Genomic DNA, 18915 nt, shown 5'->3' with positions numbered 1-18915 from the left:
AAGAAAGCGAGTAATTGCTTTCGTCACTTTCCACTGTCATACGTACGTCATTTCAGCAAAATATTACATTTCCATATTCTCAGAAATAAATAGTAGTTTTGCTGAAATGTAATGCATTTCAATGTAAATTAGGATAAACTACATGAAAACAAAAGACTTTACCTATCCTTCCAATGTTCAAGATATGTTACTCGTTTTTTTAGTAGTTTTCGGTTAAAATACTCTTATATTAGTGATATTCTATTCATACTGTGCTTGATATAATACATTCACGGAAATGTAATATTTTTGCAACTACAATGCTGATGTCAACACAAGCGTGGTTACAGCGAGACTGACTGAGTGAGGGAGAGCTATGCGTGGTGTGAGGTTGCGGGAGTGGGCGGTGTCCCGTGTTCGGTGCCGCGCGCGAGTTGAATGTACTTCAATTACTTCACTGTACAGAATATTCCTCTGGCGGGGCAATCCGCGTATTTGCAAATCCGTGTATTACAAACCCGCGTATGTTAAGGGCCGACTGTATACTAATATTTCAGATGAACTGTTAATACATATAATGTTAGTCATAATAAAATTGGGTGTGTAGAAGAAAACTTTGTTGTGTTCTAAACAAAGAAGCCAAAGGATGACATTTCAATCATGCTTATTCTTATTTCAGGGCGATTAATCAAGCTCTAGGAAGATGCATTCGACATCGCTATGACTGGGGTGCTCTGATATTAGTTGATGAACGATACCAAAGAGGCAGTCTTGAAAGTGGATTGCAAGAAAATAAGTATACCCGTGGCTTGTCCAAGTGGGTGAGGAATAAAATTGTTCACTCCCCCAGTTTCTCCGTGGCTATCTCAAACCTTCAACATTTTACAGAAAATATGATTGCACATCCTCCAGTGAACCCAGAAAGGTTAGAAATTTCTATTTTTGTATTGTTGATGACATGTGCTTTTTATATTTACTGTGTTAAATACTAATGAGTGCCTTTGTTTATATAAAAAAAAAATTATAAAATATATATTTTCAGACTTGATGAGACAGTGGCCTTTGCAATGGATGTGGAGATGGTAAAACCTGCCGAAACCAGTTCTTGTGTTTCAGTTGATTGCAGCAATTCAAAAATGCAGAACAAAATGAATGAATCTTCAGATGTACTTTTCCGTGGTCTCAAGTCAAGTCCACTTCACTCAAATTCTAAATTACCTAATCTTGCATTGGATAATATTTCTACTGAAGTTAACAGAAAAAGTAACATGAGAGTTGACCCACAAGGAAATAATGAATCATGTTTATATACAGGGATTAGTGCAAGTATTGTAAGTAAACCACATGGTAACTTCATTGACTTGAATAAGGAAGGAGATATTTTAATTCCATCAGGTAAACTTCCTTTCACATCAACTCAGATAACAAGCTCAAGAGAAGTAGTGCCACCTCAAATGGTTTCCAACACCTCACATAAAAAATATTTGAAGACAAAGAGTAATTATTTTTTTAATGCCTTAACTCTGACTGACAACAATCTTGCATTAAAAAGCAATTGTGTTGAAAAAATTGCAGAGGTCCAACCTACAAATTTGGACCCACCATGCAAGAAGAGAAAATCATATTCAGCAAAAGCTAAAAAATCCAAAACAGGTGAGAATGATGAGAAAAACTTGAAAAAGGTTGAAACCTCTAGGTCTTCTAATGACAGTACATACATCTTTGAATATATTGATGAAAATGTTAAGTCTAATGTGTCACCACTGAAAGTACTGCTGGAAAATGAAATGAAAGAAAAAATCCCCTTAAAGCATACCATCCATAGTAATAAAACAATGGAAAAAATTCAAAGCAGTGGTACAAAAATTTCTGGAGCAAGGAAAAGCTTAGCATTTGAAACAATTGATCAATGTGAAGGTGAAGTATCAATTAATCATGAAGAACCCAGCTCTCTGCCAATGTTTGATTTGTATGAAAATCAGCATTCTGGTGATTCTCCTTTCAATCCTTCACAGAATATACACTCAACTGAAACACGTCAAAAAGAACTATCAATGGTGAAAGGCAACTGTGATGAAACAATCGAAAAGACAAGCAGCTGTTCAACTGGTGGAGATGTCAGAACAACAGGAAATCTTCCTCACAAATTAGAGTCACCTGGAAGTAAAAGAGTCAAAGGTAAGTTTAAAGAACATGTTCTATAGTGCCTGAGCAATTACCTGTTTTCTGTTAAGGTCTTTTGATACTAATATAGATGTAATGATATTGAATTGGGCTTACCAAGGTTTGTTGTAAGTGATGTACAGTCATGCTAATGGACTATTGGGTCTTGATTACCAGTAGCATGGCCTGTCATGATGGAAGCATATAAGAATTAAATGTCTGTGGAATTCATTGTGAGTATACTGTATAGGGAAGAGTGAGGGTGTTATAAAGATAAATAATCAGACTTACCATGTCAAGGATTGGTCCATAATGCTGTGGTGCCTCCTACAGCTATGAGAACGACTTCTGCTTGAATTTTGATGTGTTTTTTGCTGGCTGGCACAAAGCTTCTTGAAAGCTTCTTTCGTTCAAAAGATGTTACCTTAATTGCTTTTCGAATGGTTTTCAGTTAAAAAAACTGTTGCATCACAAGTGAATTAGGATAGAATATTATTGTAATACAACAGTTTTTTAACTGAAAACCATTCGAAAAGCAATTACGGTAACATCTTTTGAACGAAAGAAAGCGAAAGTCATTGCTTTCGTCACTTTCCACTGTAATACGTACGTCATTTCAGCAAAAATATTACATTTCCATATTCTCAGAAATAAATAGTAGTTTTGCTGAAACGTAATGTATTTCAATGTAAATTAGGATAATCTACATGAAAACAAAAGACTTTACCTAAACTTCCAATGTTCAAGATATGTTACTCGTTTTTTTAATAGTTTTCGCTTAAAATACTGTTATATTAGTGATATTCTATTCATACTGTGCTTGATATAGTATATTCTCGGAAATGGAATATTTTTGCAACTACAGTATTACCCCGCTTTACGCGGTTTCACTTTATTCACTTTACACGGTTTCACTTTATTCACTTTACGCGGTTTCACTTTATTCACTTTACGCGATTTCTCATATACGCGGTGACTTGCCAGAACCAAACTTTCACTTTCCGCGGTTCATCTACCCATATACGCGTGAAGTATAATTTTTTTTTTTTATTTAGCTCATAAAATTCATACAAATTACCCGGCCAGAATATAATTTACATTGCTGGAATTCTTACAATTTGATGATCATTTTGAATATAAACATCATAGATTTTGCATTAGACATACAAATTTTAGATGTAATGTTTACTCTGAGTAAATATGTTATCTTTTATGCAAAATATATGACATTTATATTCAAAATGTTCCTGGTCTTATAAGGAATCCAGCAATGTCAATTATATTATCCTAACTTTAGTCTGAGTTATTATTTGTTACTAAAAGTTAAAATTAGTTTTTTCACCCAACATTTCTCTGGTATGGAGGGAAGGTGGGGGATGGGGGGGAGGGTTGGGACCGACCGACCATCTGGCGCGGTTGGAAGAGGGGGGAGGCAAGTTGGGGTACTTTGATTGACAGGTAGTGTCGTGAAGAATATTTTTTTTTTTATAAACTGAAGATATTTGTTTTAGCTCGTAAAATTCATACAAATTACTGGACCAGAATATAATTTACAATGCTGGAATCCTTACAATATGATGATCATTTTGAATATAAACATCATGGATTTTGCATTAGACATACAAATTTTAGATCTAATGTAATAATTTGGTTTACACAAAGCAAGTATTTTATCTTTTGTGCAAAATATATGAAGTTTCCATTCAAAATATTCCCTGACCTGCAAGGAATCCAGAAATGTCAATTATATTATCCTAAATTTAGTCTGAGGTGTTATTTATTACCAAACGTTAAAATCTAGTGTTTCACCCAATCATTTCTCAGAGAGGTAGGAGCCAGTGAGCTGGGAAGAGGGGCGGGGGGGATTTGAGTCTATTATTTGAATGGACATTAACCTGGCGACTGTATTTCTCTTAAATATTAATTGTGTGAGCACACCATCATAAAATTTAGATGTTATTTTTACTACAACATAGGTATTGTGTCGGAAAAAGTGGAGTTTGGGGGTCGGGCCAGTCTCTATTGGAATTAATCCCATATGTTCTGTTGTTCCATTTACGCAGATTTCACTTAATGGGTGCCCTGTGGGTTCAATTGACCGCGTAAATCGGGGTACTACTGTACAATGCTGATGTCAACACAAGCGTGGTTACAGCGAGACTGACTGAGTGAGGGACAGCTATGCGTGTGTGTGTGAGGTTGCGGGAGCGGGCGGTGTTCGGTGCCGCACGCAAGTTGAATGGCGCGCGATTTGAATGTACTTCAATTACTTCAATGTACAGAATATTCCTCCGGCGGAGCAATCCGTGTATTTGCAAATCCGTGTATGCTAAACTCGCGTATGTTAAGGGCCGACTGTATATATATATATTTATATTTATTTATATTGTACTTGTAGAGCAGTATTACCGTAGTCAGTATAATGAGGTAAATTTTAATCTTCATGTAGTCAAGAGTGTACCTGTACAGGTAGTTCTGCTATAATGCGATAATTGTGTTCTTGTAAAATATCGTGTTATAGAAAATCGCGTAATAGAAATAACAGGGCTTATGGAGAAAATAGGGTTAGGTGCAGATTACTCGAAATCGAAAAAATTTAGTAGTTCGCATAACACAAAGGATAGCACAGTCTAAATAAATGTTACATTCATATCTAATAATGAAATCATACAGTAAATGTAACACTTTACTTGATGGGGGAGAAGGGTGATTTTGAGGTTGATAAAATCGAGCTTCTCTTCAAGTGTTATATCCTTTCTTTTACGATCATCACCGGGAATTCTATCACCAGAACGCTTCTTGTTGGTATTCTTCTTTACTATATTGCTTACTATATAAAAATAAATTTTTTTTTATATAAATTTATTTTTTATATATATAAAAATATATTTTTTTATATAAAATTTTTTTTTATATATAAAATTTTTTTTTATATATAAAAATAATTTTTTTTTATATAAAATTGTTATTTTTTTTATATAAATTTTTTTTTATATAAATATATTTTTTTTTATATAATTTTGTTTTATAAATTTTTTTTTTATAAATTTTTTTTTATATAAAAATATTTTTTTATATATACAAATATTTTTTTTTTATATATAAATTTTTTTTTATAGTTTTTTTTATATAAAAATTATTTTTATATAAAAATATTTTGTTTATATATATTTTGTTTTTTTATATAAAAATGTTTATTTTTTTTTATATAAAAATATTGTTTTTTTATAATTTTTTTTTATATAAAAATATTTTTTTTTATATAAAAATATTTTTTTCTATATAAATTTTTTTTTTTTATATAAAATTACAAATTTTTTTTATATATGTACTATTTTCATATAATTTTTTTTATAAATATATGTTTTTTATATATATATATATATATATATATATATATATATATATATATATATATATATATATATATATATAATATTTTTTATATAAAATTTTTTTTTATTTTTATAAAAATATATAATTTTTATATAAATATATTTTTATATATATATTTTTTTTTTTATAATTTTTTTTTATATAATTTTATATATAAAAAATATTTTTTTTTATATAATTTTTTATAAAAATTTTATAATTTTTGTTTTTTTATATAAATTTTTTATATAAAATTTTTTATATAATTTTTTATTTTTTTTATAATCTTTGTATAAAAATTTTTTTTTTATATAAAATAATTTTTTTTATATAAATTTTTTTTTTATATGAAAATATTTTTTATATAAATTTTTTATAATTTTTTTTTATATAAAATTTTTTTTTTATATAAAATTTTTTTATATAAATTTTTTTTTTTATATATAAATTTTTTTTATAAATTTTATAATTTTATATAAATTTTTTTTATAATTTTTTTTTTATAAAAATTTTTTTTTTAATTTTTTTTATATAAAAATATTGTTTTTTATATAAAAATTTTATTATTTTTTTTTAATTTTTTTATATAAAAATATTTTATATAATTTTTATATATAAAAAAAAATTTTATATAATTTTTTTATTTATTTAAAATATTTTTATATAAAAATTTTTCTATAAACAATTTTTATATATAAATTTTTTTTTATACTGTACAATTTTTTTTTATATAAAATTTTTTTTAATTTTTTTATAATTTAGTTTTTTATATAATTTTTTTTTTAAAATTTTTTTTTATATAAAAAATTTTCTATATAAATTTTTTTTTTATATAAATATTTTTTTATATAATTTTTTTTTTATTTATTTTTATTTTTTTTTTTTTATATAGTAAGCAAAAATCGCGTTATAGCAAACAAGCGTTCGCATTATACAATTATCGTTCCTAATTCATAAATCGCGTTAGAGCAAATTCGCGTTATCAAAACACTCGTTATAGTAGAACTCACTGTACTTACAATAATGACTTGTAAATAAGAATATTTTCAGTCATTTCATATTAAGAGCTTTATGTTGAACATATACTGTATATAATATAAGAATATTTTAATATATCTTTTTATATTTTCAGAATTATGCAACACAAAAAAGAGACCCAAATCTAACAGAAGGATATCAAGTTTTGATTCAATTATTTCAGAAGATGATTCAGATCTGGACGATTTTAATATGAGTACGGTATGTAAAACCCACTCATCAAGAGCATTGTCTCTATCTGTTAAATTACTCAAAAAGTTTAATGTGCTTTGATGAAGAATATTTGTAGTTAGTGCATGGGAAGAGATATGCTGGAAAGAATTATGGTCAAGTTCATGCTAAACTTATTTAGGTCTAGGAATATACCATGTGAATAAGAGGAGACTGTAAGGACAAGTTGTGTGAAAGTGGAAGGGTTATTGAGAACGAAATTTTACCATTGAAGAAACATAATAAACCAAGTGAAGAGGTATAAATTTTCAGCCATTTCTTTTAATCACCATTGTTAGTTAATACCAACCTTAATAATGTACAGTTCTGTATAACCTCAGATATCCAGCATTTAACCATCCGGAGCTCTCAAGCAGTTGGCATTTTTTAAAAACTCAAGTGCCCTTAGTGAAGAAAAACTAGTTTTAAGTGTAATCTTGAGGAATTTTAGTGTTTAAGGAACTTAACAAGTCTGAAAAAGAGTAATGAACTAAGTGATTACTGTACCCATATTTACTCAAGCTCAACAAATAACTGTATCTGCTACTGTACTCCAGGATTACACACACACACCACTGCAGTGGTACAGCCCTTTTATTCCTTTTATAATGTGGTGTGAGAGGGGGGGGTGTTGCCTCCCTTCCTCCTCAAGGAGGAAAGAGCTTCCCGTACTGGAAGGGTCATCAGGGAGGGATGAGACTAAATGGTTCTCTTGGGCTGCTAGCCTTGAGAGCTAGCTAGTGGATCTTTCCTCCAGCCCAGTGTGCAAGGGCTGGAGAGTAGCTCTCCCACATGTTTGCCATGTGTGGATATGTGGCGACCCGTAAGGCTGGGAGACGGGAATCCTGGAGGTTGACCGATGTTTCGCCCTGTGGCTAGCAATACACCTTTTCAGTCCCTTTTTCTAGTAAGACAGGAGGCTTGATTTATGGCCCAGTCAGGTCAGTATGGCTGGCCTCTGGGCCACTCATTTGGCTAGGGTGAAGCAGGCGCCACAAAGTCGACACCCCTTTGGTCCCATGGGTGTCATCAGACTTAGTGGCAGCCTGCTTATACCTCCCCACTACCCTTGGGGCTATTCTGTGGCCTCTCCTTGTTGGACTCCATAGTGGGTGGTTGGGGAGGGAGGTGGAAGAATGGAAAAAAAATTATGGCATCCATACCCTTAAATTCCAAGCCTGACTCCCAACCCTAATGACCCTGGCTTATCAATGGACCAATCTCCTGGAGCACCTTCATTAGTGGCCACTCTGGAGCCTTTTGTGCCCAGCAATGGCCAACATTCTCGTCAACATTGGGGACCTCCTCGGCAGACTGCTGTCATGAGAAAGACCCTACCTGGTGTCTTTGAACCTGACTTATTTGATAAATATTTAGTCTTATCATCACAAGACATTATCTAAATGACCAAAATATTTTTCAGACAAACTGAAATATTGTACAAATACAGTACTCTGTATGTGGATGTGCACCAAAAGTTGTGCCCCAAGCCTTATGGTGGAAGCATCATCTTAAGAGATGAGTAATACAGTAAGTCCTCGTTTAACGTTGCCCCCAGCAACGTTGTTTCGTTATTACGTCGCTACTCTTTAGATACCCATGATTCGGACAACATCTAGCCGATTCGGTATAACATCGTCACGGACTACTTTGTATGGCACATCACCCTCTCTCACCCAATCAGAGCAGTAGGAGGAGCCACCCTCCGGGTCTCAGTGACTCACCACCCTCCTCTTCTCCCGCCCTCCTCCTCTCCCGCCCTCCTCCTCTCCACTACTCACCACACACTCGCTCCACCTCCGCCCATCAGTGAGTACAATACAAAATTATTGAGTTTATTTATCTTTTGGGATGTATAATATATACTATTTTCTATAAAAGTTCCATTGAATTTCAGTATATGTAATGTATTTTATGGGGCAAAGGGAGGCTGGGGAACATAACTCCCATATTTTATCTCTTTCTTATGGGGAAAATTGATTTTGTTACCGTCTCGGTTTTCAGGAACGGTACCACGATGTTAAGTGAGGACTTACTGTAATCTTAAGAATCTTAAATGTATTGTTGGAGCTACAGTGTATTGCTCCCCACACAGCAGCATAAACCAGACCCGAGGTGTGGTGTATAGTGCTCAGCTACTCCGATACTCAAAAGAAACCCTCCAGCTGGAGTTTGCAGGTCAAGAAGTAATAAAGGTAGAGAGATTCAAGAAAAAGGTCGATGGAATTTTAACACCTACACTGTCTCTAATCATCACATTCAATTGATTAACTCTTCCTGAGAACATGATGGCAGCTTGGTATAGACTAAAGATTAGGCTGTATGTGCTCATGCCAAGAAGATGTTTTTATTGCCAAAAGTTTGAACAAATGTCAACTATCTGTCGTAGACTCCAACTAGGTCTACCTGCTGTATGTGCCTCATGTGGGGTTGATGTTTGTAAGGATCAAGAGTGTACAAGCCCTGCATCATGCATTAATTGTGGAGAGGGACATGCATCAACACTTAAGTCCTGCTAAATCTTCCTCTTTCAAAAGCAAGTGCTGATTCTATGGGCTAAGGAGCTCATTTCCTTTAAAGAGATGAAAGAGTGAGTCTCAGCCACTTTTCACACTGACACTACATTTGCCAGTATAGTGTCTCAGACAACCTCCAATAACCAGAACCAGAATACAAATAATATTGCATCCACAATAAAACCTACATCATCTAGACCAAAAATGTCAAGCCTAAAGATATGTAGTCTTTCTCGTTATGTTAATCTCAAAATATCCACATCATTAGTTAGTGTACTATCTGCACCTGAGATAAATGAATCCCAGAAGCCCACTCCTTCAGCCCCTTGTTCTCAAAAGGAAGAGTGTCTGGGTAACAAAAGAAACCATAGTGAAGAATCTTTAGGGGGGACACCCCCTCCAAAGGTTCAGCCCATAGAATCATCAAGAGGTTACTTGAGGGCTAGTGGGGTGTTGGCTCCTGTCAACACTCCCTCCTCAGAGTTACCGACTGATATGCATTCAGTGAACTACAAAGGTTTCTGCAAAACTGCCAGCAACAGCAAGAGCCAGTCAACCACAGAACCTTGATCCTGTGGGTATAAAGATATTTGGTAGGTCTGGGTGGGTGACAACGGATACCAACAGGCCCCCTAAGCCTGGGGTATCACCATCGTTCACTGGGATTCTGAAAAATGCAGGTACACCATATCATTCCCCTACCTCCAAATCGGTTTCCCCAATCAAATTCAAAAACTCCTTCTGAAAAACCCCGTTGCTGGAAGTCAATATAAATAATATTCACCCTGATGCAATGGAATATCCAAGGGCTTAAGGCTAATTGGGGGCCTCTTGCCATTTTACTGTCTCACCTTTCACCAGTTTGTCTATGTTTGTAGGAGATGATTATTGGTGAAAGCCACCATCCTCTTTCTCATGGTTATCAAGCCATATATTCTGATCCAATAGGAGATGGTGGTCATCATGGAGGCAGTGCCATCCTTGTCTCCACCTCCAAGAATATTCCATTCACCACTATGCAGCTGCATTGCCCCCTGCAAGCAGTGGCTGTTCACCTTCATCTAAGAAGGGTGTATGCTGTCTGCTCACTCTACCTCCCTCCTGGTACACCAGTGTCCAGGACAGATTTAATTAACCTAATTGGGAAGCTTCCTCCTCCATTCGTAATTTTGGGGAATTTGAATGGGAGAAGGAGATTGTGGGGAGACAATGCGACCAATTTATGAGGAACTGTGTTGGAGTCTGTGGTACAGGATCTGCAGCTCCATATCATGAACACTGGTGTCCCAACCCATTGCCATGTGCAAACAAGAACCCACTCTGTCATAAGACCTCTCCTTGTGCTCTGCAACACCAGGCATGGATTTTTTGTGGGAAATCTGGGATGATCTATGTGGGAGTGATCACTTCCCAGTCATCCTTCGCACACCGGATGTGATCGGCCCTAACTGTCTTCCTTACTGGTGTCTGGACAGGGCTGACTGAAGCCATTTCAAACTCCTAGCTGAGTTAGAAAGAGAGGTGGATCACTTACAGATGATGGAAGAAGCAGTGGAATACTTAACCTCGATACTCTTTAGTTCTGTTGAACAAACCATCCCCAAGACTTCTGGGTTTTCTAAAAAGCAGCCAGTCCTATGGTGGTCTAAAGAATGCTTGTAAAATATTAAAGGAGGCACGACGTAAGTCTTAAGCAGAGTTTGTGAACACAATAAACACTCGAACATCATGTCAAAAGTGTGGAAGAGAGTGAGAAGGATTGATGGGAAGCACTCTCCCAGCACACCCCCTATCCTGACAATAGATAGATGGTGGTGTGTCATCAGAGGCATTTGCTTCTGTATCACAGAGAGGTGGTCAATTAGCCTCCTTGTTCCAGCAACAAGAGGCATATGATAGAGCCTGAAGGTTTGGGATTTTAAAAGAGCTACATCACTGTGGACTCCGAGGACAGATACCCCATTTCCTTAAGTCATTCATGGCAAACCGTGCTTTTCAGGTGAGGGTGGGTACCTCACTGTCCAGATCATTTCACCAGATGGAGGGGATACTATAGGGCACAGTTTTGAATGTGGCCCTTTTTGCCATGGCAATTAACAGTGTCACCTGATATCTTTCACCAGGAGTCTCTAGCACACTATATGTACATTGGCAGTGATTCAAGTGTCCCAATGGGCAGAGGAGAGTGGCTTCAGGTTCTCAACTTGTATTTCTGTCAGATCTGGGGTCTCCACCCTGACCCCAATTAATATTATATGGTACCTGCATTCCGGTAGTGAAAGAGACACATTTCCTAGGCCTGGTGGTAGATAGGAGAATAACTTGGATTCCCCACCTTAGATCACTTAAGACATCATGCTTAAAAGCCCTTAACCTTCTAAGGGTCTTATCCCATGCATCCTGGGATGCTGACCGTAGGACCCTCTCAAGACTATGCTATCGTGGGGTCAAAGCTGGCGTATGAATATGAGCTGTACTCTTCAGCCACATCGGCTGGACTAAAGAACATAAGATACATTACATTACCCTGGCATCTGTTTGTCCACAGGAGCCTTTAGATCCTCCCCAATAAACAGTCTTCTGGTGGATGCTGGATTACCACCACTGGATATGTATCAGCAGTCCCTAATGGCTTGCTGGTGCCGAGTACAGCGTCTCCATAGATCTCCAACATGTGAGGCCATATCTGATATATTCATGGACCACACATTCCCCAATCCTTTGACTTTTGTGTCCAGGAGCTGGTTAACTAACTAATCACTTCTCCAACTCCCGGTCACCCCAGTGAACGTGCTGAGAGTGGCCCCATGGGACCTACCAGTAACGACAGAGGTGGTACTCCCAGGGAGCAAGGTTGATATTAATGAAGTGATGGCCAGGATGTATTTCAAGGAACATGCAACTTAACATAATGGCTCAGTGCATGTTTATACAGATGGCTCCAAATCCAACACTGGTGTTGGGTTTGGAGCCATCTGCCCTGATTTTAGCTGCAGTGGGGGACTTCTTTGAAATTTTATAATCTCATCCACCCTCTCGTTTTAGATATCTTTAACTGGCTAGTGGTCCTCTGTCGGCAGGGCCATAATGTGGATTTCTGTTGGGTTCCTGACAAGGTGGCCAAGTCTGCTGCATCTCGTTATGCCCCTCTATGCTCCCTCCCTCAGAGATTTCTTCCCTGCAGTCAGGTCAGCCATCCGGTCATTCTGACAGCTACAATGGGATAATTTATCCGTTCCCAACAAGTTTAAGAGATTACCAAAAAAGATCTCTGTCTGTGAAAATATTCATTGATGCCCTGCCGCCATGAGACTGCCCTTACCCATCTACGTATTGGACACACTCACCTAACCAGCAGTTTCCTAATGGCCAGAGGACCACTGTATCACTGTGATGACTGCCTGGTGCCACTGACTGTGGAGCACTTGCTGGTAGAGTTTCCCAACCATGGGGACTTGAGGAGTCAGTTTTTGGCCGAGTGCCAGTCGAAATATGGCTCTTTCTCCATCTTAAAGGTGCTCAGCAAGAGAAGTTCAGTACAGTACCTGATGTTGGACGTTTAAAATTTTTAATTGCAATAAAGATACTTACCTGTTGTACCTGTTGTAATTTTAAATAAATACAGATTTTTATGTTATTTTAATTTTGATATTTAAACAACAGGATTTAATTTTATTTACAGTATATAATTTTAAATTATAAGTTTCATTTTCGGCGTCAAATGGCTACAGGCTGCCACGGTAGATATTTTCATAATACGTACTGTATTTACTATGTCCTTTTATTCCTTTTATAATATTTACTATGACTATGTTCTTGAGTTTGAGATGTGTATTTGTAAGGGCAACTCTCAAACATCCAAAAAAACAACAACAAAAACACTATTATCTGGCTAACTCAATTCCCCATGCATTCTGGATATCTGAGGTTATACTGTACTGGGACTGTGCTCAGTTTATCATTCATTTATTTACTTTTTTTTTATCCTACTTGAGGTGGGTTTGAGTTAGTTAAACTCATCCATTATTGGAACATTCATGTAATATTCACAGGAATATAACTTTGTGTGACAAAGAATGAGCAACCTAGGCTTTTACTTTTAAAAAAAGGATAAGATGTATTATGATGAGTAAAAATCATTGGAAATATTTCAGAGCTTCAGCAGCATTGGAGATCATCAAACACTTCGTGATAAACAATCAACAAGTATGCTCAAAGGTGTCCAGTATATTGAGTATGATAGTGATTGATCAAAGGGTCTTCAATTTGAGGATTTTTATTACTGTACTGTATATATCTATTTTTTATTTTATTTTCTATGAGCTCTTATAATTTTGTAAAACTACATATTTCACGGGGAAAGTTTGGAGGTTCAGATGCAATTCTAGTGAATTTGTAGTTTCACTAATACATTTTAGTAATCTCTGAATTTTATGTATTTTGTATGTTAATAAAAAAGTTCCTACATATATACAGTATACTCTTTTAACACACCACTGATTTTGCAACCTCCTTTTTCTTCTTTCATGTGGGTGGTGGTCGCAGGAATGCGGTGGTGGTGGCAGGTGGTCATGGGAGTGGTGGTCACGGGAGGGTGGTGGTGGTCACAGGAGTGTTACTGGTGGTGGTGGTGGTCACAGGAGTGTAGTGGTGGTGGTGGTGGTCACAGGAGTGTAGTGGTGGTGGTGGCTGGTGGTCACAGGAGTGTTGTGGTGGTGGTGGTGGTCACAGGAGTGTAGTGGTGGCTGGTGGTCACAGGAGTGTTGTAGTGGGTAATGTGAGGTAGTGGTGCTGGTTAGTGTTGATGGTGGTGAATGTTGTTGTCGGTGGTGGTGAGTGTTGTTGTTAGTGGTCAGTGTTGTTGGTGGTGGTGGTGGCAAGTGTTATTGGTGGTGGAGGTCAGTGTTGTTGGTGGTGGTGGAGGTCAGTGTTGTTGGTGGTGGCAAGTGTTGTTGTTGGTGGTGGTGGTGGTGGTGGCAAGTGTTGTTGTTGTTGGTGGTGGTGGTGTGTTGGAGTGTTGTTGGTGTTGGTGTAGGTGTGTTGGAATGTTGTTGGTGGTGGTTGCACCACCGCCCCTGGGAGGGCCCATGGGGTAGCCACCGTCCCTGGAAGAGCCCCTAAGGTGCTGTTGCCCTTTGGAGGTCCCCCTGGGACAGTTGTTCTTGTACTATTTTGAACTCTGAGAGATATGACCTAAAATACATGCACCGCCCATCACATTTCCAGTATCCACGCATCCTGAATAATGAAAAGGAGATTATATATCCAACAGGAAAACACTGATTGCACTGTTCTCTTATTGGATATAATTTGGTGAATATACATTTTAGTCCACCAATCACAGTGAAGTAAGTAATTGCTGGACGTATGCAGTATGTGCACTGTCTGGGGGTGCCACTGCCCCTGGGAGAACCCCTGGCAGTGTCACCGCTTCTGGGAGAGCCCCTTCGGCACCACAGCCCCTGGGAGGGGCCCGAGGGATGCCACAGCACCTGGCAGTGCCCCTGAGAGAGCCTCCATCTTTGGGAAGGCCCCTAAGGGCGCTGCCGCCCCTGGGAGGGCCCCTAGGGCACAACCACGCCTGGCAGGTCTCCTGTGGGTGCCGCCATCCCTGGGAGGGCTTCTAATGGTACTACCGCGTCTGGGATCGCTACTACCCCTAACAAGAACACCTTGAGGGCCCCACCACCCTTGGGAGGATCCCTAAGGAAGCCATTGCCATTGGGAGAGGCCCCTGGGGGCACACCCCCCCGATAGAACCTCCGTCGGTGCCGCCACCCCTGAGAGGGCCCTTGCGGGTGCAGCCGTCCACGGGTTGGCCTCTGGGCGCGCCGCCATTCGTGTATGCATTCCTGGGTGGGCCGCCACCCTTGGGAGAGCACCACTGCCCCTGGGAAGAACCTTGGGACTCAGTCGCCCCTGGAATAGACCCTGCGGGGCACCAATGTCCCTAAGGAAAGGTAGTGTCACAAAATGGGAAATATCTACTTTCTGGGAAAGTTGGTTCTCTACTTCCCGAAAAATAGATTATCTACTTTTTGGGAAAGTAGATTATCGACTTTTTGGGGAAGTAGATTATCTACTTTGGGGAAATATTACCTAATTTTCCGAAGTAGATTATCATAGAAAACGGGAAATTTGTATCACAGAAAATGGGAAATATCTACTTTCTGGGAAAGTTGGTTACCTACTTATCATAGAAAATGGGAAATTTGTATCATAGAAACTGGGAAATATCTACTTTCCGGGAAAGTTGGTTATCTACTTTCCCGAAAAGTAGATAATCTACTTTTCGGGAAAGTAGATTATCGACATTTTGGGGAAATAGATTATCGACTTTTGTGGAAATATTACCTAATTTTCCGAAGTAGATTATCATAGAAAACGGGAAATTTGTATCAAAGAAAATGGGAAATATCTACTTTCTGGGAAAGTTGGTTATCTACTTATCATAGAAAATGGGAAATTTGTATCATAGAAAATGGGAAATATCTACTTTCCGGGAAAGTTGGTTGTCTACTTTCCCGAAAAGTAGATTATCTACTTTTCGGGAAAGTAGATTATCGACTTTTCGGGGAAGTAGATTATCTACTTTGGGGGAAATATTACCTAATTTTCCGAAGTAGATTATCATAGAAAACGGGAAATTTGTATCACAGAAAATGGGAAATATCTACTTTCTGGAAAAGTTGGTTATCTACTTATCATAGAAAATGGGAAATTTGTATCATAGAAAATGGGAAATATCTACTTTCCGGGAAAGTTGGTTGTCTACTTTCCCGAAAAGTAGATTATCTACTTTTCGTTAAAGTAGATTATCGACTTTTCGGGGAAGTAGATTATCGAATTTTGGGGAAATATTACCTAATTTTCCGAAGTAGATTATCATAGAAAACGGGAAATTTGTATCACAGAAAATGGGAAATTTGTATCATAGAAAATGGGAAATTTCTACTTTCCGGGAAAGTCGGTTGTCTACTTTCCCGAAAAGTAGATTATCTACTTTTCGTTAAAGTAGATTATCGACTTTTCGGGGAAGTAGATTATCTACTTTTGGGGAAATATTACCTAATTTTCCGAAGTAGATTATCATAGAAAACGGGAAATTTGTATCACAGAAAATGGGAAATATCTACTTTCTGGAAAAGTTGGTTATCTACTTATCATAGAAAATTTGAAATTTGTATCATAGAAAATGGGAAATATCTACTTTCCGGGAAAGTTGGTTGTCTACTTTCCCGAAAAGTAGATTATCTACTTTTCGTTAAAGTAGATTATCGACTTTTCGGGGAAGTAGATTATCGAATTTTGGGGAAATATTACCTAATTTTCCGAAGTAGATTATCATAGAAAACGGGAAATTTGTATCACAGAAAATGGGAAATTTGTATCATAGAAAATGGGAAATTTCTACTTTCCGGGAAAGTCGGTTGTCTACTTTCCCGAAAAGTAGATTATCTACTTTTCGTTAAAGTAGATTATCGACTTTTCGGGGAAGTAGATTATCTACTTTTGGGGAAATATTACCTAATTTTCCGAAGAAGATTATCATAGAAAACGGGAAATTTGTATCACAGCAAATGGGAAATATCTACTTTCTGGGAAAGTTGGTTATCTACTTATCATAGAAAACGGGAAATTTGTAATCACAGAAAATGGGAAATATCTACTTTCCAGGAAAGTTGGTTGTCTACTTTCCCGAAAAGAAGATTATCTCCTTTTCGTAAAAGTAGATTATCGACTTTTTGGGGAAGTAGATTATCGACTTTTGGGGAAATATTACCTAATTTTCAGAAGTAGATTATCATAGAAAACGGGAAATTTGTATCACAGAAAATGGGAAATATCTACTTTCTGGGAAAGGTGGTTACCTACTTATCATAGAAAATGGGAAATTTGTATCATAGAAAATGGGAAATATCTACTTTCCGGGAAAGTTGGTTATCTACTTTCCCGAAAAGTAGATTATCTACTTTTCGTTAAAGTAGATTATCGACTTTTCGGGGAAGTAGATTATCGACTTTTGGGGAAATATTACCTAAATTTCCGTAGATTATCATAGAAACCGGGAAATTTTTATCACAGAAAATGGGAAATATCTACTTTCTGGGAAAGTTGGTTACCTATTTATCATAGAAAATGGGAAATTTGTATCATAGAAAATGGGAAATATCTACTTTCCGCGAAAGTCGGTTGTCTACTTTCCCGAAATGTAGATTATCTACTTTTCGGGAAAGTAGATTATCGACTTTTCGGGGAAGTAGATTATCTACTTTTGGGGAAATATTACCTAATTTTCCGAAGAAGATTATCATAGAAAACGGGAAATTTGTATCACAGAAAATGGGAAATATCTACTTTCTGGGAAAGGTGGTTACCTACTTATCAAAAAAAATGGGAAATTTGTATCATAGAAAATGGGAAATATCTACTTTCCGGGAAAGTTGGTTATCTACTTTCCCGAAAAGTAGATTATCTACTTTTCGTTAAAGTAGATTATCGACTTTTCGGGGAAGTAGATTATCGACTTTTGGGGAAATATTACCTAAATTTCCGTAGATTATCATAGAAACCGGGAAATTTTTATCACAGAAAATGGGAAATATCTACTTTCTGGGAAAGTTGGTTACCTATTTATCATAGAAAATGGGAAATTTGTATCATAGAAAATGGGAAATATCTACTTTCCGCGAAAGTCGGTTGTCTACTTTCCCGAAATGTAGATTATCTACTTTTCGGGAAAGTAGATTATCGACTTTTCGGGGAAGTAGATTATCTACTTTTGGGGAAATATTACCTAATTTTCCGAAGAAGATTATCATAGAAAACGGGAAATTTGTATCACAGAAAATGGGAAATATCTACTTTCTGGGAAAGTTGGTTATCTACTTATCATAGAAAATGGGAAATTTGTATCATAGAAAATGGGAAATATCTACTTTCCGGGAAAGTTGGTTGTCTACTTTCCGGGAAAGTTGGTTGTCTACTTTCCCGAAAAGTAGATTATCTACTTTTCGTTAAAATAGATTATCGACTTTTCGGGGAAGTAGATTATCGACTAATTTTCCGAAGTAGATTATCATAGAAAACGGGAAATTTGTATCATAGAAAATGGGAAATATCTACTTTCCGGGAAAGTTGGTTGTCTACTTTCCGGGAAAGTTGGTTGTCTACTTTCCGGGAAAGTTGGTTGTCTACTTTCCCGAAAAGTAGATTATCTACTTTTCGTTAAAATAGATTATCGACTTTTCGGGGAAGTAGATTATCGACTTTTCGGGAAATATTGCCTAATTTTCCGAAGTAGATTATCATAGAAAACGGGAAATTTTTATCACAGAAAATGGGAAATATCTACTTTCTGGGAAAGTTGGTTTCCTACTTATCATAGAAAATGGGAAATTTGTATCATAGAAACTGAGAAATATCTACTTTCCGGGAAAGTTGGTTATCTACTTTCCCGAAAAGTAGATAATCTACTTTTCGTTAAAGTAGATTATCGACTTTTCGGGGAAGTAGATTATCGACTTTTGGGGAAATATTACCTAATTTTCCGAAGATTATTTACAGAAAACGAAATTTGTATCACAGAAAATGGGGAAATATCTACTTTCTGGGAAAGTTGGATATCTACTTA

The 18915-nt window shown here is 36.7% G+C and overlaps 1 protein-coding gene across 1 annotated transcript in view; it reads left to right on the top strand.

The window, feature by feature from the left end:
• The window catches only part of LOC121855399 (Fanconi anemia group J protein homolog), a 279612-nt gene extending 265862 nt beyond the window's left edge, over positions 1-13750 (top strand). The window contains exons 18-21 of the mRNA XM_042350301.1: positions 659-904; positions 1022-2157; positions 6650-6756; positions 13436-13750. Coding sequence (XP_042206235.1) covers positions 659-904; positions 1022-2157; positions 6650-6756; positions 13436-13531 — 1585 coding nt within the window. The 3' untranslated portion in view covers positions 13532-13750. The remainder of the gene's footprint in view (positions 1-658; positions 905-1021; positions 2158-6649; positions 6757-13435) is intronic.
• Positions 13751-18915: the final 5165 nt, after the last annotated feature.

This window comes from Homarus americanus, unplaced genomic scaffold (genome assembly GCF_018991925.1).
Source record: "Homarus americanus isolate GMGI-L3 unplaced genomic scaffold, GMGI_Hamer_2.0 scaffold57726, whole genome shotgun sequence".
Lineage (NCBI taxonomy): Eukaryota > Metazoa > Arthropoda > Malacostraca > Decapoda > Nephropidae > Homarus > Homarus americanus.
Note: the sequence above shows the minus strand (reverse complement) of the source record. Positions and strands in the feature narration are given on the sequence as shown.